At 34.5% G+C, this 21694-nt stretch overlaps 1 protein-coding gene across 1 annotated transcript; it reads left to right on the top strand.

Annotated features, from left to right (window-relative positions):
• The first annotated feature begins 2337 nt into the window (after window positions 1–2337).
• On the top strand, window positions 2338–20031 carry LOC137387412 (serine/threonine-protein kinase TBK1-like). Its single transcript, XM_068073828.1, has 19 exons — window positions 2338–2416; window positions 3750–3943; window positions 4649–4786; window positions 5315–5453; window positions 9013–9103; window positions 9297–9390; window positions 9584–9747; window positions 9966–10076; window positions 10194–10373; window positions 10642–10853; window positions 11768–11918; window positions 13977–14181; window positions 14566–14690; window positions 15849–15965; window positions 16144–16245; window positions 16618–16714; window positions 17461–17624; window positions 19011–19080; window positions 19710–20031. The coding sequence occupies exons 2-19, from the start codon at window positions 3842–3844 to the stop codon at window positions 19743–19745; spliced, it is 2298 nt and encodes a 765-aa protein (XP_067929929.1). The 5' UTR covers window positions 2338–2416; window positions 3750–3841; the 3' UTR covers window positions 19746–20031.
• Window positions 20032–21694: the final 1663 nt, after the last annotated feature.

Here is a 21694-nt window from a genome sequence, read left to right as displayed (position 1 = left end):
ATTATTATATAATGTGTTTGTTTTAATGTTCTAAGTAATTGCTTGAAGTACTTGTCATTATTTTTGGGTAATTTATCAAACAAAAACGATGTTGAAACAAAAACTCTGAAATGTTGCAACATACATGTATGTAGCAGCTATTGTAGCAGCTATTGTAGCAGCTATTGTAGCAGCTATTGTAGCAGCTATTGTAGCAGCTATTGTAGCAGCTATTGTAGCAGCTATTGTAGCAGCTATTGTAGCAGCTATTGTAGCAGCTATTGTAGCAGCTATTGTAGCAGCTATTGTAGCAGCTATTGGAATGGACTAACTTCATATGTCAAGGTTTGAGTAAAATCGTTCACCAACACATCCTCAACTGCTGCTTAAAATAGGCAGAAACTGTTTCAACATCTCATTAGATGAAAAATAATATTCATTGCAAGCAAAATTAGACTAAGTCATCTTAGCAAGATAAACATAATGAAAATTTACTTGAATGCCTTAATCTCATGATGTAGGTAGAGAAAACCCTTAGCTACACAGTCTTCGTAGCTTGTATTTCACTCTATTATTTCTGTTTTGTAATGATTTTAGGCCAGGTGCTGCCGCATTTCGGATCTCCAACTTTGACCATGTTATTTTCAGAACTTGGTGAAGCCTGGCCTCAAAGTTACACAATACATGTACATCTATAGTTGGTGATGACTTCAAGCATCTACGCTTGCATCAAAGTCATGTGCATTCAGGGGGGCTGTGGTACGTGTATATACATTCAGGGGGGCTGTGGTACGTGTATATACATTCAGGGGGGCTGTGGTACATGTATATACATTCAGGGAGGCTGTGGTACGTGTATATACATTCAGGGGGGCTGTGGTACATGTATATACATTCAGGGGGGCTGTGGTACATGTATATACATTCAGGGGGGCTGTGGTACGTGTATATACATTCAGGGGGGCTGTGATTCAGGGGGGCTGTGGTACATGTATATACATTCAGGGGGGCTGTGATTCAGGGGGGCTGTGGTACATGTATATACATTCAGGGGGGCTGTGGTACATGTATATACATTCAGGGGGCTGTGGTACGTGTATATACATTCAGGGGGGCTGTGGTACGTGTATATACATTCAGGGGGGCTGTGGTACATGTATATACATTGCGTCTTATTAATAGCTCACAATTATTGCTGCAAAAAGCAGATTTGGAAAGCTTACTAAACAATTAAAGAAATAGCAACCCCTCTAGAGAGTTGGGTTTAATTTTACTAAGATTTTTTATTAAGTCGAGCCAGCAAAATTTCCCGTAATTATTCACTCAAATAATATAGCTGTTCGATATAGGCCTGAAACCTTCACCACTACAAAATATTTGCGAGCAGTAGTTTTTTTAAAGAGTTATTTCTCCTGTCTACTTTATTCACCAGTGCATTGTTGTACAGGAAACACGAGCTATGACATGGTCAGGCTAACCAGTTGGTGCATTATTTCTGAGCTCTAATGAGTGAACATACTGTTAACAAAAGAATTTATGTGTTAGCCTTTTTTCAAACTTTCTATATGTGTATAGATTTTTATATAGTCTGATGGGCTAAATTTTTTGTGTCATTTATGTTTCTTTTCCAATTGGAATTTTACAAGATTTTTACCTACTGTCACGACATTTACAATTATTATTTTGTGTTTAAGCTCCACTCATCTTCTATTTAATTTGATGTCCTCTCTAAAATAAAACATTTAAAAAGAAAAGCTCTCAAACTAAAGAGAATATCAGTTCACTTCATGGTCCTCATCATTTAAATTACCCTATATTATTATTAAGTGAAGAACATAAACCTTCATGATTATATTTGTTTTATTGTTGAGTAAGAGACATAGGCTCTCATATCTATAATATCACAATGTCAAAAGCATAGGCTGTAGTGATACCTACTATATATGTATAAAGACCTATAATATAACTGAGTAGGTAAGGTAGGCCTGAGTATATGCACAATATTAAATAATGAGTATAGGCCTATAGAATTATATGTAATGCCATGGTGTAATGAACATGGTTGTCATAAAAATATTCATAATATTTTTAAGAGACGAACATCGAACTTGGTACGCATATGACGCGGTTCTTCTCAAATATGTTCAAATACATGTACATGAAAATAAACGTGAATGTTTGTTGGCGAGTATTCTAATATTTTTTTCGGCTGTGATGCGCTAACAACAATAAACACATATATTCAACATGTATGAGAAATGCCAAATAACGTAGTACATGTATACCGAACATAGGGCGACGGAAACAGAAAGCGTGCGGAACTTACGCCGTGACTTGACCTGCATTGAACCTGAATGTATTGTATTACTGAACCTGAATTGCTAAACTAGTTTATCAGGATAGTACATACAGTTTGATCGTTGTTTTTGCCTTCTCTGTAAGTTTACTTTTGTTTCAAGCAGGTAGGTCTATTGACCACAAACGATTTGTGCTCAATAACTAACTAAACGTTTTGTCACAGTAGTTGTAATGGCAGCAGTAATAGCAGTACGAGTAGTACTACTGATAGTAGTAGGTACGAGTAATAGGTTACTACTCGTAGTAGGGTACCTACTACCAACAGTAGTAGTTACTCTACTATTATTAGTAGTAGGATACATACTACTAATAGTAGTAGTACTACTACTACCCTATTAGTAGTAAGATACCTACTACTAATAGGGTAGTAGTAGTGGTCATTATACCTACTACTAATAGTACCTACTTAATACTAATAATAGTTGTAGGTACTCTACTACTACTACTACTGCTCCTAGTAGTAGTAGTGGGTACCCTACTACTGCTCCTAGTAGTAGTAGTAGTAGTAGTGGGTACCCTACTACTGCTCCTAGTAGTAGTAGTGGGTACCCTACTACTGCTCCTGTAGTAGTAGTAGTAGTAGTAGGTACTCTTTTACTGCTCCTAGTAGTAGTAGTAGGTACCCTCCTACTACTCTTAGTAGTAGGTACTCTAGAGTAGTAGTAGGTACCTTACTACTACTCCTAGTAGTATTAGGGTACCTACTATTAGTACTAACTGCTACTACTGACTACTAGTAATAGGGTACCTACTACTATTCCTAGTAGTAGTAGGTACCCTATTACTAGTAGTTAGTATCATATATGTACTACCACTCGTACCTCTCGTACTAGTAGGGTAACTACTAGTAATAGGGTACCTACTACTACTCCTAGTAGTAGTAGGTACCCTATTACTAGTAGTTACCCTACTAGTACGAGTGGTAGTACATATATGATCATTAGTAGTAGTGGTAATGGTAGTTATTACGGTGTTATTACACTTATATTTTGAGGACTGCTTTAGCCAGCAAGTGTTTGAAAATAAAAAAAAGTTACAACTAGCTGTAGAAACTATTACTGCTAGAATATTGGTAATGAAATAATATTAGTAATATTCAAAGAAGCATATTGTGATTGTAATCAAACCAAGCTTTGAAACCTATATCACAGCTGAGTACATGTATTAATTTTTTTATTTAAAAAACGTTATATATTGCAGTCAAATGTCACCTAACACATTTATGGATAATCTATATGAAGTAATAAGCTTTACATATGGTTAGTTTAACTATAGGGGGAGTAAAAAGTGTAGTCTGTTTAATTGAACATGGACATAGCTTGGTTTAGTTGCTGTTATATATTCAATTTTTACCACGAGTGCAGTCAAATCAGTTCTTACTTTTTCTGTACTTATCCTATGATTATTTACAGAGCCAGGTTGAAACCAGTTGCATTTAACTACATGATACATGTTGTTCTGGACAAGCTTATGAACTTATACAAGTATTTAAACAGAAGTCTTCATGTCTGGTAAACCTTTGAAAGGATCTGCGAATTATATCTGGTGGGAAAAGGATGAGCTTGGAAAGGGAGCAACAGCAACTGTATATAAGTGTAGAGAGAAGGTATATCCTTCTTACAGTATTACCGATTTGATCAACTGGCTTGAGATTGTCCTAATTTTACCTGCAAATTTTTACCAAAAATTTATTCTTCACAATATATGGTGTTATTTTTTGCTATGAAATATCAATAGAGATTTATAAATAACCAGAAGAAGCACTTGCCTGATTTTGACTAGAACAAAGTTAAATTAGCCTAACGTAACTCTTTAAGTTCAAGTGTGTCTCAGTTTTAGAGCCAATGCACATGTTATGTTGTGTGCAACAACCATTTGTCAAACATCAGTTGAATTGCTTCATGGAGTCGGAGAGTTTTCTTTCCTAATGCTTATCTTTTGCCCAACTTTTAGCGAGCAAAAGTTGGCACAAGGGTTCGATAAAAATGTGAGAAGAGTATGAATGGGCAGAGGATCATCTTTAGTTGTTGACTTCGTATGTTGTATGCCTTGGTTCACAAATATTGAGATTCATGAATTAACACATACCTTTAGCATAAGCTTGAAAAAGTCACTCATTTGAACAGAGCTATCTTTTCTGCCTCAAGGTCAAAGTTAAAATCTACCTCGTCTTAACTATTATTATTAACCATACAAGAGTCATCTGCTGCCACGCTTCAGTATTTTGAGCTTGAAGCAGAGGTTCTTGTTAAAGTAATTTATCTGTGGGACTGTGTCATTCTTGTTTATGTCACGCATTTGTTTGGTACAGAAAACAGGGGACATCTTTGCAGTCAAAGTATTCTCAAGTAGACATAGAGAGAGGCAGCCGGAGCAAGACAGAGAATTCCTCCTATTATCAACACTAAATCATGAGAACATTGTGAAGATGCTGGCCATTGAAGAAGAGGTATGCACAATGTTCACTACATCCTGTCTCCTTCCTGTAACACATTAGTAAATGTAATTGTTTAATTTGACTATCCGTAGTAGCTAGAGTAAAGCATGCACCTAAAAGCTTCAGTCAAATTTTGGGTATTAGACTTGCGATAAGAATGATGAGATTTTGAAACGGATTTAGTATTCAAAATATTGTGAGCTGCACAAGTTTCTACTGTGTTGATGTTTATTAATAATAATAGTTTGTTCGGCCTCTAGATGAAAAATATTTTGATAACAATTCAGTGTTGGGTCAGGCATTCGAACCAGACATAACTTGGACTGGCTCTGTACTCTTCTCAACCCTTGTTATCATGTTATATATGTTATCATGTTATTATATGTTATCATGCTTACATATTTACAGCTCTACTTATTCTTACAAGTTCTCAACTTTCATCAAGAGGACCTTAGAACTACATCGTAACTTACATAAAATAATACTTCTTTTCTCTCATCTCTTCGGAGGATGTTTTTAGCTGCATGTTATTTGTTGCAGTCACAATCTGATCGAATACCATCAAGAGTAATTGTAATGGAGTACTGTAACGGCGGAAGTCTCTATTCTATACTTGAAAAGACTAGTAATGCTTACGGACTACCTGAGTCAGAATTCCTCCTTTTCCTCAAACACATCGGTAAGTTTATTTTGCATTTTAAGCCTTTTTATGCTGCTGACAGCAGCTTGTGGTGCTGAGAGGGTGCTCTGTTCGGTCATATGAGTAACCTGGTTACGGTGAGACGAAAATAACAACAAACATTTGTTGCCTCGTCATAAAGGAGTATATTGTGATTAAAAAATTTGTTATAACTTTTTCCAGCTTGTAATAAGTCCTTGTAAAACTCCTAGTACTATTATTATTAGTCGTTGGGCTATTTATTTCAACATGATTCAGTCAAAATATTATTATAATATTATTAACCATTTATCAAGGTTTCAAATATGAAGAGTGGGTGTAGGCGATCAAAAGAAGTTTTCATGTTTGGGATATCTTCAGTCCCTACACTGAAAGCAGGACTTTTGGAGCGGGAATGTCTTCTCAGTAGTCTCAAAAAATAGGAAAAATGAAATTCCAATTGCTTTGTTAATACTTGATAAATTGGCTCTGGCTAGAATTAGTTCCCAGGAAATGGATAAAATTTTATCCCCCTCTCCTGCTCTCCCCGTATAGATCAAATGTCTGGGAGTCATTGAGATCATTGATTGAGATTATTTGCTCGCATTATATATTTTCAAAAAACAATTTGTTAAAAAGCTGTGTTATACTCTTCTCTTAACATTAAATCTGGTAGCGACTTCTTCAATAACAATACTAATAACAATACTAATACTAATAACAATACTAATACTAATAACAATACTAATACTAATAACAATACTAATACTAATAACAATACTAATACTAATAACAATACTAATAATAATACTAATACTAATAATAATACTAATACTAATAATAATACTAATACTAATAATAATACTAATACTAATAACAATACTAATACTAATAACAATACTAATACTAATAACAATACTAATACTAATAACAATACTAATACTAATAACAATACTAATACTAATAACAATACTAATACTAATAACAATACTAATACTAATAACAATACTAATACTAATAACAATACTAATACTAATTACAATACTAATACTAATAACAATACTAATAACAATACTAATACTAATAACAATACTAATACTAATAACAATACTAATAACAATACTAATACTAATAACAATACTAATACTAATAACAATACTAATACTAATAACAATACTAATACTAATAACAATACTAATACTAATAACAATAACAATACTAATACTAATAACAATACTAATACTAATAACAATACTAATACTAATAACAATACTAATACTAATAACAATACTAATACTAATAACAATACTAATACTAATAACAATACTAATACTAATAACAATACTAATACTAATAACAATACTAATACTAATTACAATACTAATACTAATAACAATACTAATACTAATAACAATACTAATACTAATAACAATACTAATACTAATAACAATACTAATACTAATAACAATACTAATACTAATAACAATACTAATACTAATAACAATACTAATACTAATAACAATACTAATAACAATACTAATACTAATAACAATACTAATACTAATAACAATACTAATAACAATACTAATACTAATAACAATACTAATACTAATAACAATACTAATACTAATAACAATACTAATACTAATTACAATACTAATACTAATAACAATACTAATAACAATACTAATACTAATAACAATACTAATACTAATAACAATACTAATAACAATACTAATACTAATAACAATACTAATACTAATAACAATACTAATACTAATAACAATACTAATAACAATACTAATACTAATAACAATACTAATACTAATAACAATACTAATACTAATAACAATACTAATACTAATTACAATACTAATACTAATAACAATACTAATAACAATACTAATACTAATAACAATACTAATACTAATAACAATACTAATAACAATACTAATACTAATAACAATACTAATACTAATAACAATACTAATACTAATAACAATACTAATACTAATAACAATACTAATACTAATAACAATAACAATACTAATACTAATAACAATACTAATACTAATAACAATACTAATACTAATAACAATACTAATACTAATAACAATAACAATACTAATACTAATAACAATACTAATACTAATAACAATACTAATACTAATAACAATACTAATACTAATAACAATACTAATACTAATTACAATACTAATACTAATAACAATACTAATACTAATAACAATACTAATACTAATAACAATACTAATACTAATAACAATACTAATACTAATAACAATACTAATACTAATTACAATACTAATACTAATAACAATACTAATACTAATAACAATACTAATACTAATAACAATACTAATACTAATAACAATACTAATACTAATAACAATACTAATACTAATTACAATACTAATACTAATAACAATACTAATACTAATAACAATACTAATACTAATTACAATACTAATACTAATAACAATACTAATACTAATAACAATACTAATACTAATAACAATACTAATACTAATAACAATACTAATACTAATAACAATACTAATACTAATAACAATACTAATAATAATAACAATGTACTTGTGAATAAATTTTTAGGAAATACCAAATTCTAATTTGGAAATTAAATTTAGATAGCACTTTTGTGGTAAATTAATTCTGATAAAACTCTGATAAAATATGTTCTTGTGCAATACTTGTGAATCTGCAAGAATTTAAAACTTTACTCAGGTTGTTACCACTAAAGGAAGTGTATCAGGCTTAGGGAAAGAGAAAAGGTTCCCTGTATTTTAACAACTAAACTTCGGAGAGTAGTCATTTTTAAGCTGACAAAACATATTCTATTATAATATATTATATTCTAAATAAAAATAAAAAGATGTGTTTTAGAAAAAGTTAAAGAAAGTGGAGTGAAAATTGGAAAGTTAAATACTTACTATTATTTTGGAAATGAAATGACAACCCAACTGACTTCTTACTAGAATATAAAGGAAATAAAAGTACATGTAATCATCATCAGAAACAAACAACAATGGAGATGCCCAACCCGTAAACACGTGTATATTTAAAATATAATATTTGGTTGAAAATGAGTATGACTAATCTATCGGAGGTTTATATAGTCTTTTATACATTCTGATGAGATCGGTTTCATTCATTGTTGTGCTTGTTGGCATACGTAGCACCTGGAGTCAGAAACCGCTTTGGGTTCTTGTTTCTGCTAAATTGTCCTTTTTTTGTATAATACGTTGAACAATAGTCACTCTGTGGGCTACTTTGGTGTCATTGTTGTTCACCTTCTCACTTAACATCCATGCTAGAGACTTTTACAGGGCTTGTATTCTCAAAACAGTAGTTTATCGGCTATTGAGCTTAGTGAAGGCATACTTGATTAGACCGTAAGCGCAGGAATTTTTCATGACAGTTTAACAGAGGTAACTTCTGACTCTGGCAGTCTGATGGTTAATAACACATTCACTGAACAAATATGTTTCTTTTGTTTGTTAGACTTCATAACTTGACTTGAGAGACTGTCTTCTTATTATAGCTGCGGGCCTCAAGTACCTCAGAGAGAAAAATGTCGTCCATAGAGATATCAAGCCAGGAAATATTCTCAAATTAGAAACAGGCGAGGGCAGGTAAATTTTATTCAGTTCCACCAGCTCAAGTCTTCAAACATGCTTCTCTTCAACCATGGAAGTTTTTTCGTAATTGAGTTCATTCTTGATATTAAAAGCTTTGAATAGTAAGTCATATTTACGTAGCGTGTGATGAGTACAAACTTAATGTATGTTTCTCTACTTGTTACTACTAGGTTTTTATACACCTCAGGTCTATATACAAGCTAACAGACTTTGGTGCTGCCAGAAAACTTAATGAAGAAGACGAGTCATTTACATCTCTCTATGGTACTGAAGAGTATCTGGTAAGCGATTTCAATACCCTATTGATTTTGGTTGTTGAGTCAGTCACATGTATAAAGATATTCATATGTATGTCGCTGCTGTTAGTCGTGCACAGTCTGCTGACGGTAATACTCGAGACCAACTCTAGTTAGTTTTTCTGAGTTGCAGCGTTTTATTCTATAACTGGTTGTTTAACTAGTATTCATGTTACAGCATCCTGACCTTTATGATAGAGCTGTCATCCGACAAAGTTTTGGTACAAAAAAGTCCTTCACTGCATCAGTTGACCTTTGGAGTGTCGGAGTAACTATATATCATGTAGCCACTGGCTCTCTCCCATTCCGGCCATGCGGTGGCAGGAGGAACCGTCCCGACATGTAAGTAATTAGCATAAGCTCTTCTGTATAGAGTTTGGTCTGTCATGGGGAGACAATACATGTAGTATCGTATCTGCTCACCTTTTGGAACACGCTTTTCTCAAAGGAGCTGGGAGCTTGATGGATAATGGCACTAAATGCAGAACAAGTTGTATAACCTTCATAACAAGCTTAAAGTGTGTGGTACTCTAGTGATAAGCCCAGTTCGTCTACTGCAGGCAACGAATACTCACAGGCAAGAAGAGGTATGTGATATCAGGGGTGTGCGAGAAGGCTAATGGTAAAATTGATTACTCGGATGAACTCCCTCCAACCTGCAATTTATCAGTGTGAGTAGGTTTGGTCTAATCGTTTAGCCATAAGCTCTGGAGTAATCTTATCCTGTTTTTACTGCTTCGCATGTACGGTGTTATGCAAATACCGAGCTGGTCTATGAACTGTTGCAGTGGGTTGAAACTGCAGTTGACGCCACTCATCGCCGGTCTACTTGAGGTCGATTTGCAATATTGTTCGGATTTTGAGACCTTTTTCAGTCAAGTTTCGAATATCGTAGACAAAACAATCGTGAACATCTTTGACGCTTGTCAGTGCAAACTGCTGAAGGTATACTGCGATCCCAAGGATGAGTGAGTATACTTACTGCTCTGACACTAGTAGATTTATACAGCTTTCTTGGTTATTAAATTGCAAAGTATGACTCTATAGTAACTGTGTGTTATACTTACCCCTTCATCGAATGACACACATGTATTGTAGCTTGTATCGCAGCAGCACTTGGTATGTCAAATTGTCCAAGCTGTGGCAACGCTGTCAGTAAATTTCCTAGCTAATGGTTGAATGTTCACAATTCTGTTATATTACTTCTACTCTGCATAGCTCACTCTGCCCTTGTAGTCTTCATCGCATGAAAGATCTGATAGAGAGACAATGTCAGTACCTCCCCGTCGAACAGTTACTACTCTATGAGAACAGCAGGCTAGACGACTTGGTGCAAGATACAGATGTTGCCAAGTTTCCTGTGACAACTGAGGCCGACCCAGTTATGCTTTATCATTGCCGTGAGCCTATGACCAGATCTGATGATTTACCGACAAAACCTCATATACGTATGTATTTCATCTTCTCTGTCATTATATATATATATATATGTATATACATGTATTATATATATAATACATGTATATACATGTGTATATATATATATAATACATGTATATACATGTATTATATATATATATATATATATATATATATATATATATATACATGTATTATATATATGCATGTATATATATATAATACATGTATATACATGTATTATATATATATATATATAATACATGTATATACATGCATATATATATACATGTATATACATGTATATATATATACATGTATATACATGCATATAACTATTTCATGTTCCTTACCATCATTATTGGCTAGAATACTACATTCCTGATCAAATTACACAAAAGGTACTAGAATATATATGTGGCCAATTACAGAGTGTAAAATATAGCTCATCAAAGTGTATGTAGCTTTCAAAGTTCCTATGAGCTGATTTATTCTCGCTGACAAAAAGGTCTAATAAAGTAAGATGTTTACTAGTCTATGAAGCAGCAGTGGCTCCATCAGAGTTCAACTTATTAGGGTAGGTGTTTGTAGAAAGACCATTTAGGCATTTGTTGCTGCGTATATAATCTCACCGGGGAGAATTGTAGTTCCCCGTAACATGCATCGCAGAAGCTATCTGCGGCGGAGAGAGTAATCTATACATATGCATGATATTTTCTAGCGTGTTTGGGATGATATCTAGCCCCTCTGGTAGGGGATCCCAATCCACTCATCATAATTCTTAAATTCGTCTTTTTAACTAAAAGAGCTTTATTTTTTATCATTTAGAAGAAAGATTAACAATATCGGAAAAAGCTGGTTTTACTTTTGGTGATCATTGATTTGCCTTTTGATGTCTGCACAATTATTGCTTTTGGACAAACTTGTCTTCTATTTATCACAGCAAAGTTCAATCGCTTCGCATCAGCATATGATTTGGAGAAAGACTATCAGCTTGCTAAGAACTGCACTAGCATAATGAAGTACATATGTAACAAGTTGAAATTGACGCTAGCCCTGCAAGGATGCCTTGACAGAGCGGTGAAAGTATTTGAGTAAGTACACAATCCTTCTTCATCCCTTCATGGGTATAGTCATGCTTCCCTCCGTGTTGCTGAAATCCACACATTCTCAAAAGCATCTCCAGGTGTGTTCAAGCATTACCAGTACCATGCTTGGAATATTTTAACACAATAGTTTGTAGATTATTAATATGACGGATTGCGACATCTCATGAGGGGCAATATAAGTTCCCTGTAAATCATTTGTTGACCCATTATATTTACGCAATGGGAACCACTGTTAGAGTGTGCATTATGCAATGCTGCTACGAAATGAACCATCTGACATCGTGGTTGATTTGCAAAGAAAACTTCCCAACTCCTAAGCAGCTAAACAATGTTTCTCTTCGAGTCCTTCTTTATTCGCTTCTGCCAAGCTTCCAGTTTTTACGAAGTCATTTATGTGTTTGTAAGAGATCAGTGCGCCTTCACTTGTGTGGCGGTTGTAATCTCATTCTCTCATCATAAAATTCAGCTTTAGTTAGAAACTTATTTTATCCATCAAAAAGACTTATAAAGCGTTCTGCAATCACCACATTAGGGGCTCTCAACGTTAACAAGGATGAGTAATAATAATAATGTAATTTTAACACTATTATCTATAATCGCTGTTCTCGCTATTGTTGTCTAGGTCACATCATGGTTGTATAACAGAGTATGTGAAACCTATTACATGGTAGCGTGTGAGTGCGTCTCTGTGCCTACAGCTCAAGATAGCCTCAGTGTTATTATTTCCCGTAACTAAAGAATATAAGTGGTATTGTAAGCTACGCCACAGAACCATAGAGCACACTCTTACATGGGAAAATATTGTTTACGATACGGACTCTTGCCACACTGCATAGGCCATTGCTTGTGTAATTTAATAATGGGTAACTCTAAATTCAGGGAAATATGTCACGCCTCATGTCACCTCCGTAAAGACTGCATTTCAATTAATAGTACGCATATATCAGCTGAGGCAGAATGAGACAGGTGACGCGCATATATCAGCTGAGGCAGGCTGAGACAGGTGATTCATGAGTATGGTGTGGTCGGTAAACAATAGGCCTTTGCCGATTCAGAGCCCTACGCTATTGATTTGACTAAAGGGGAATCCCCTTTCATAAGAGCGCAGCTGGAGCATTACAATATATGTGTGGTTGGATTTCCCATACTCCATAACTAAACGAATTTTCTAGGATTTTCAATTGGTTTACCGCCTAAGATTCTTCAAAGCTATATTTACTAAGGAAGTCATATTAATAAAAAACCTGCGAGCTTCTTTTGAACTAGGCTCTTCTTTCCAACTAGACATTCTACTGAAAGATTTGGCTTGTTTGAAGTTTTCATTATTCATTTTATTATTTTTATTTTGGTGTGGAGATTCTCTTTGCTCATCCTTTCTCTACTAATTTATCTTTCTCAGTGACTCCACATGACCTGGTCACATGACCACCTTCTCCGCAAGAGTTTTAAAGCGACGCTGTAAATGTGTTTTACTTTAAAATTCCCAAATGAAGTTGTTCTTTGGAGAAGTTTCAGACAAATTCTACTTAGAATTACACATGAATTTATTCAGAGTAGTTTTGACAGCTCTTAGATATATATATATATATATATCACTAGCAATATATATATAGCTCTTATATATATGTATATATATATTACTATTCATATATCCGTGTCTATTATTTATTATAGCCATTAGATTAAAACATGTGATAGTCGATTTGTTTAATAAAACTTGAATTACAACAATTTCAACAGCAAAATGTGGAACTTTTAGCGACAGAATTAAATATGTTGCTGTCGTATTGGTAAGGAACCTACACACGTCATTACTGCTAATGCAACATATATTTAATCTTGTTTTTTTAAAGGAGTAATTTTTACACATTCATGAAATACAAATTTTCCAATTGATCTGTTCTCAGTGTCAGAATTTCCTTTTCAATCCTTATCTCTATTTACTCTTCAGCTTACCACTCGATAAGCTATTTTGTTGAAGCTGTATTTTGGTATTTCTATCGCTTAATCGTAACAACGCAACTTGGATTGATCTCTTTGTAGAAACTATGTAATATATATGGTTGTGCAACTGCGTGACAATATACTTATGGTTATAAGCACGGCTGAAGAGGTTCGTGCTCGGCACGGCTTCATGAGGAGTCTCGTTCAGAACTACCGCAAACGGGAACATCAAATGAGAGCGAGCAGTAGCTCAGATAATCAAGTCTTGGAGAGGTTTGAAGCATTGAATCTGAAAATTGAGGAGGTGAGAAATGGCCACTCAAGTCTCAATATAGATATCGATTAGTTTTCCATCCTCAGTGAACAAGGAGGATACAGCCTATCATTTTGCAATGCATTCAAAGTTGTAAAAGTTTTACCCATAAAATAAGAGAGACGGTAGAGCGCTGAGCAACGCTCTGTATCCATTTAAAAAAGAACCGCTGAAAGTCTGTCAGAGTTGAATCGGATGTCTTCACTGGTGCTCATACCCAAGTGTCTTCCACGTGCTAATTCCTGGTTACCCAGATGCTCTGAGCAAGACATTGTCTCTTACATGTTCACTTTTGGTATGTCTTCTATAGGTGGTGCTCACTTTTGGCATGTCTTCTATACTCTTACACGCTCACTTTTGGCATGTCTTCTATAGATGGGCTCATTTATTCAAGATCTACAAAAATACGGAGAAGATTATAAAGAAAAATTAGCTGACAAAAAGGAGTTATCACACAAATGGAGACGGTCAAGTGGATGTGACCCTGAGAAGGACATGTGGTTGGTTGCATTTATTTTTCTTACCCACGTGCGCATCACGTAAAATGCAAAAGTGTACTTAGTAGTTGTCTGCACATTGAATTCCAGAGTAAATTTAGTGGATTGTTATATGTCACGTCGCGCATAATTAGAGGTATACAGACGCTACCCTACCTTCGAACATTCATGCTATGAACAACTGTAAATACGAACGGTGTAGTGCGTATGTCAAAAATGTTTGTACAGAGATGCCGTGCGTTGCATTTTGTATTGCACACTTTTTTTCGAGTAGTGCGGCTTTTCGCCTTTGATATCAATCTTTTCAAGTAATTACACAGCTTACTTATTCGTTATGTGCAGCAACACGTGAAAAATTTAGTAACATTTCTTTTACAGTAGTAGTGTTTCTCTCCAGTCTTACACATCTTTATAGAGTATATTGTTTTATTATTATCACGTGTTCTTTAAATGCTGTACAAACCAATATACATGTAGGATACTTAAACAAGCCTTAAACATACAAATACAGATACAAAACATTCATCCTTCCGCCGTACAAAATAACCAACTCCTTAAACATACAAATACAGATACAAAACATTCATCCTTCCGCCGTACAAAATAACCAACTCCTTAAACATACAAATACAGATACAAAACATTCATCCTTCCGCCGCACAAAATAACCAACTGAGACCACTTAGGAAAAAATTCGCTTAACGAACATATCTCGTTCAAAAATTGGGGAGTGTCTGTAATTTATTTTTGTTGAAAGTTTAATTGGTAGTTGCTTCCTCTTCCCAAAATCTAATGCTCTCTTGGATAGTTGTCTGGGCATGAAGTTTGCAAGTCTCCTCGGTAGTGGTTTGTTTATTTGTTACCTTTTCTCAACCTCACATCAGATATCCTGTCTCTTGCTTATTTTATCAAGTGCAGTTATGGCTTTTGTTTTAGTTTCTGACAAATTCATGAATCATTTAAAGACAGTTTAAGATATTGTAGCAAGAGTACATGACTCCGCAGACAGTGTCAACAATTATAGCAAGAGAACATAACTCCGTGGAGAGTTTCAGCTCAAACATAGGATCATTATTTCTGATCATACTTGAGTTATTCACTGTTTGCGCTTGAACCTTGTATACTACATCATAAGCCCATTTCTCTTGACTTCTACTACAGCGCTGCAAGAGTAGCCTCACTGACTAATCATGTGGAGGAATGTATGACGGCCTTCCACAGCGACCGCAGGTTGAAGACATTGCCATATAATGAGGAGCAGATACACAAGTTTGAGAAGTAAGCCTTCCCAGGCTTAGTTGGATACTGTTGCTAATCTCACCCGCCTGGTGTTACAAATACAATGTTTTTGCATCAATATATCATTGAACATGTCTTCCTAGTCACCTCATGAGGCCTCACTCGTACTGCTGATTGACCTCATGTGCCCTCACTTGTACTGCTGATTGTCTTGCAGGAACAAGATGAGTGAGTGCTGCACATCGGCCGTGTCATTGCACGAGGACCACTGTTGGGATAAGACCAAAAAGATGTATCGTCTTTTCATTCAGTGGTTCCAGTGAGTTGTCTTCTCTCTATTCATGTTCGTTTTTTTCCTTATCATCAATGGCAAGCCTGCTCTTTTGCTGTAGTTTACTCACTATAGAAATTGTCAAACCTGAGCTCAAATACAAGACTAAACTTGTTCAAGAAATTGTTTTTATTATCATTTAGACTCGTTACAAATAATTGAGGAACGTGCAGGATGTTTTACTCTTTACAACCTGATGAAGACCAGTATGTGCATGTATAGAGACTATTGGTGAGGCATTAGCTACGGTATATATTAGCTACGGCTCTAGCAGTAAATCATCTAGCGGCTGACACTCAGACCACACTTGCTTATAACAACCCACAATGTTGCCAACATCGAAATGCATTTGTCCTCCAGAATGGCTTATAGAATCCAAAATAAGATTCACAAATTACGAGGAAAGATGGGACGACTACAGACCCTCTCTAGTGAGGTCTCGAAGGACCTCAGTCAGGTGAGGGCCTCAAAGAAACTACTAAACCTTCTTTTGCGCTGTGATAATCCGAGTTCAGCCACTTATTTCATAGTTTCATCTCCTATAAGCCTTTTCAACTTCATAGGGCTTTGTTAGATTGAGTGCTAGCATGTATATTAAACATTATATATACCTGTGTGCGTGCGTGTGTATTAATTATTATATATACCTGTGTGCATGCGTGTGTATTAACTATTATATATACCTGTGCGCGTGTGTATAAAATATTTTTTTCAGTATAATGTTCTCTTTATATAGCAACACAGTGTGTGTGTATAAACACGTATATGTTGTATAAACATGTATATGTGTGTATAAACATGTACATGTGTGTATAAACATGTATATGTGTGTATAAACATGTATATGTGTGTATAAACATGTATATGTGTGTATAAACATGTATATGTGTGTATAAACATGTATATGTGCGTATAAACATGTATATGTGTGTATAAACACGTATATGTTGTATAAACACATATATGTTGTATAAACATGTATATGTGTGTATAAAAGGTGTACGTGTGTGTATAAAAGGTGTACATGTGTGTATAAAAGGTGTACATGTGTGTATAAAAGGTGTACATGTGTGTATAAAAGGTATACATGTGTGTATAAAAGGTGTACATGTGTGTATAAAAAGTGTACATGTGTGTATATGTGTATATATTCTATACACTAAACTGTGACTAGAGCATTATCTCGTGTGTATTATTTTGTAGTGTGATTACGACCTGGTACAAATTATATCTAAACAACCGTCTCAAGCGGTGCCTGCATCCCACCCATTTCACTCGTATCCCCCCGAAACACAAGATGATACCGGTCTTGGTCCCTCCGTCGTATCAGAAAATCAGGAGCAAGCCCTTGAACAGCTCTTGCATACGTAAGTTAATTTAATGCCCTGTCATAAAAGGTGGAGAGTAGCTTTGTATATATATACAGTCAAACATGGATAACTCGAACTTCACGGGACCGAGCGAAAGTGTTCGAATTATCAGAGCGTTCAAGTTATCAGAACACTGTCACAGGTCCATGTATTTACTTATTTATTAGTAGATACATGTACATATACAAACTATAATATAAATCAAAAGCACAAATGGCTTGTTTCAAATTAAATGCTTCTAATGTAAAGTTTAAAACGTTTTTATCAAAAAGTATAGAGATTTTTCTATCACTTGAGATTGGTTCGTTGTTTGAGGTGATGTTATTGCCAAGACGTTTTTTATATTGACATTGGCAAAACTTGATCGTTGTTGAAATGCTCAAAAGAAAAGACGTATTTTTCTTTTGAGCGTTTTACCCACGATCAATTTTGCCGATTTTTCTTGAAGTTTATGCAAAGATTACCTCACTTTACCTTGCTTCCGAAGGGCGATTGCTAAGCGGATGTTTGGTATAAATCAAATTTCACCAAACCTTTAGAAAAGTCGTTGACAAAAATATTTTGCCGATAGTGGTAATAATGACGCTTACGAATTACGAAAAGTTGAGGTTTACCTCTATGGCTTGGAATAAAGTGATTTTCTAAAGCGATAACAACCGATTCGGTAGCCATTGGGCAAAAAACAGTTCGAGTTAACAGTGTTGAGTTCGAGTTATCTATAGCAATTTATCATTACGTGGGAACGGACCAAAGAAACCGTTCGAATTAACCATGTGTTCGAGCTATCCGTGGGCGAGTTATCCATGTTTGACTGTATATGTATATGTTCTTGCCTGTCGTGCTTCTCAGACTTCCTTCCTACTATGTAAAATGAGCCACTCTTCTGGACATGCGTATCGGCTTTAGCTAGATTAGAGTGTTACCATGTTGATAGTTAGACTAGAGTGTTACCATGTTGATATTTAGACTTGAGTGTTACCATGTTGATAGTTAGACTTGAGTGTTACCATGTTGATAGTTACACTAGAGTGTTAACATGGTAATAGTTACACTAGAGTGTTAACATGATGATAGTTAGACTAGAGTGTTAACATGTTTATAGTTAGACTAGAGTGTTAACATGTTTATAGTTAGACTTGCATTAAATTAAAGACACACTTTGTGGGCTAGTTGGTGATATACATTATCCTGTGTACTTGTGTACGGTTTGAGTCCAGCAATGATGGGAAGGTCAGCTCTAATGATCATTTTGTAGTTTTTGAAATTGATTCACCGTGTAAATCAGACTTGGTCTTATTTACAATGCAACAGCAGCCGTAGCAATAAGCAGCTTGTGACAATGTGGGCACAACTCTTTAATCCGAATGGTTTTGTCTCTTGCAGGTTTGAGCTGTGTTGGGATGATGCAGACGCAATGGTTACTGACCATGAGCTAGGTATAATGTCTCTAAAAGTAAGTTACTCAACTGTATAATTCACATTTGACTCGTCAATATCAACATTGCAACTTTTTATGTTAAGTTAGCTGGTGAATTGATAATCTTCTTACTGTATTTGTAATCAGATTGTAAATATATTATATATCGGTTACTGAATGCTGATACTGCTACCAGATGTTATACCTGCTACCAGATGATATACCTGGTATCAGATGATATACCTGGTATCAGATGATATACCTGGTATCAGATGATATACCTGGTATCAGATGATATACCTGGTATCAGATGATATACCTGCTATCAGATGATATACCTGCTATCAGATGATATACCTGGTATCAGATGATATACCTGCTATCAGATGATATACCTGATACCAGATATCTGGTATCACATGATATGCCTGGCATGAGAGACTTACAGTGGTATCTGTGTAGGTTTGCTACCTGCTACCGATATAGATTAATCACTGGATACCCTATTACAAGCCTTGATCCCTTTTATCTGTATCAGTCATGTCAATGATTAGACAGAACTTACAAGATTGCATCAGCCATCTCACTCGTTGCTTTATATTTGATTTGCAATTGAATTTTTGTAGAATTTTCCTTTTGATATCCTTAAATGTTCTGTTTTGCAGGACTCAGTACGTCGTTACTCTGGATTCGACTTATAACTCCTCCACAGAAGCAAACTTTACTTTTTTCCATCTCATCAGTTCACCGCTAGTTATTTTTTTAAAAGCACAATTTGTGTGATAGCCAGCCAAGCTCGCTCGTGCTTTCTGTAAATAAAACTTTTATCAGTCACCTAGTGACTACAGGTAATAATTTTTAATAATGGTCAAATCACATTTTTGTAAAGCTATGCTACTAGGATTAAATTTGTATTTATCTCTATACAATTGTATTCATTTTCATCGCTGATTGGTGTTATTTATTTAAAATATAAATAGTATCTTATGCTCACATGTATCTAATAGTTGTCACAGTTGATATCAACTTCATAGAATTGCTAGCAATGCTTCTCGGAGACGGATCAGCTTGTGTAAGCATTTGCTCATCAATTGGAATAGCTTCATCCTCCCTACTTCTATCAATGTACTCGATAGAACTAGAGGGTTAACAGTACAAGCAGCCAAGTGCCATGCTTTCCTTTATAACCCTTGATGTAGATGGTTACCGTGACACTCTGAATATGCATACATGGACTGCTATTGTTTGATGATTGATCACCTCTTCCTCTGCTTTCGGTCTAGTTTGGTTCTAATTTCCTGTTGCTATTGCAAAAACATTTGTCAGATATTTTGCTTGTAAATAATATCCTATTAAGCATTAAGGAGTCTGTCAAATGAACAGCTTCTATTGGGAGAAAGGAGTACTTGATATTATAAGACTGAGTTCCACGTCAGCTGGCTCGGAGAAGGTTGGGGGCAATATAAGTTCGACTATCAGCCACAAAGCTGCATCAAAACTACAGTTTGATCTATCTGCTAGCTACTAACAGTTTTCATCTCCTGTTTAGAAGGCTGGTTACATTCGTCTATCAATATCAACCGCGAAGGTGATATTGCCAATTGCTAGTACTTCAGTGTGTGTGATGACCTTTCATCCGGTTAAAAAAATTTTTGTAGTTTTGTGAACAGGAAGGTGAGTGTAGTCCTCACTCGATATGTTGTTTTACATCCTCCCTCAACTCTCATCTCACCCTATCTCGATTGATTATTAGATGTTATTACACGTAGTAAGTCACCCCACGCAGGCTTTTCGCGGAATATATAGTTCTTAAAAGTTCTCCACAATGGATGGTTTGATTTTTGCTGATGCTGATCATGACGACAGCTTGAAGCTTCTCAATCGAGGCAAAGTGTTTCTTATATTTTAATAGGCTAATGGAGTTGAAGTTTTGATAAGGTCCTGGCAAAATGTTACAGCAGTTGTTTTTAATATTCATGTTGTGTTGGATGAATAAGATTTGTTGCCAGACAGTAGCAACCTTACTGTATATACTGATAAGTAGGACAGTTACTTTATATAGTTAGGTCTGAACCAAAACCGAAAATGTTTTTAATTGTTTTGGATTGTTAATACTATTATAGAGTCATTTGATGAGCAACTCTGCTAATGTAACCCTTTGTGCAGTTTGACCTTGACCGAAGTGCGTGACACCAATGAAAGATAGTCAATGCTAGTCTTGAAAGTTTAATCTCACTTTATATTCTTTGTCGTTCTTCAATCACTTCAATATCATATAAGAAAACACCACCAATATCGTGGAACTAAATATTAATCTACATATATAATGAAACATGAAACAACTCAAAACTTAGTAGTGTTTTGGACGTATGATAAAATAAATAATATGTCTTTCATGCACACGCAGTTATATAAAATAGCTGCATTGTACGTGGATATATAATACCCTGTGCCAGTTTGGGGCAGCCTATTAGTTCATGATAGGAGCTAGATTATTATCGCTTGTTATGTATGGTGGCGATTGTACTCGAGCAATCATGAACTTACCTAACAAAGTAGGTACTTGCTTGTCATCAGCGTTCACATGTTACAAACTCTACTAACACCAGATAAGTATCTTATATCTTACAGGATCATTTCGCAGAAAAAC

This window comes from Watersipora subatra, chromosome 2, assembly GCF_963576615.1.
Source record: "Watersipora subatra chromosome 2, tzWatSuba1.1, whole genome shotgun sequence".
NCBI lineage: Eukaryota > Metazoa > Bryozoa > Gymnolaemata > Cheilostomatida > Watersiporidae > Watersipora > Watersipora subatra.
Note: the sequence above shows the minus strand (reverse complement) of the source record. Positions and strands in the feature narration are given on the sequence as shown.

Coding starts and splice junctions, on each gene's coding strand:
- LOC137387412 (XM_068073828.1), top strand. CDS start 3,842: ATGTCTGGTAAACCTTTGAAAGGATCTGCGAATTATATCTGGTGGGAA. Junction 9,748..9,965: donor AGGAGGAACCGTCCCGACAT/GTAAGTAATTAG, acceptor CGTCTACTGCAG/GCAACGAATACTCACAGGCA. Junction 14,182..14,565: donor TGAATCTGAAAATTGAGGAG/GTGAGAAATGGC, acceptor TGTCTTCTATAG/ATGGGCTCATTTATTCAAGA.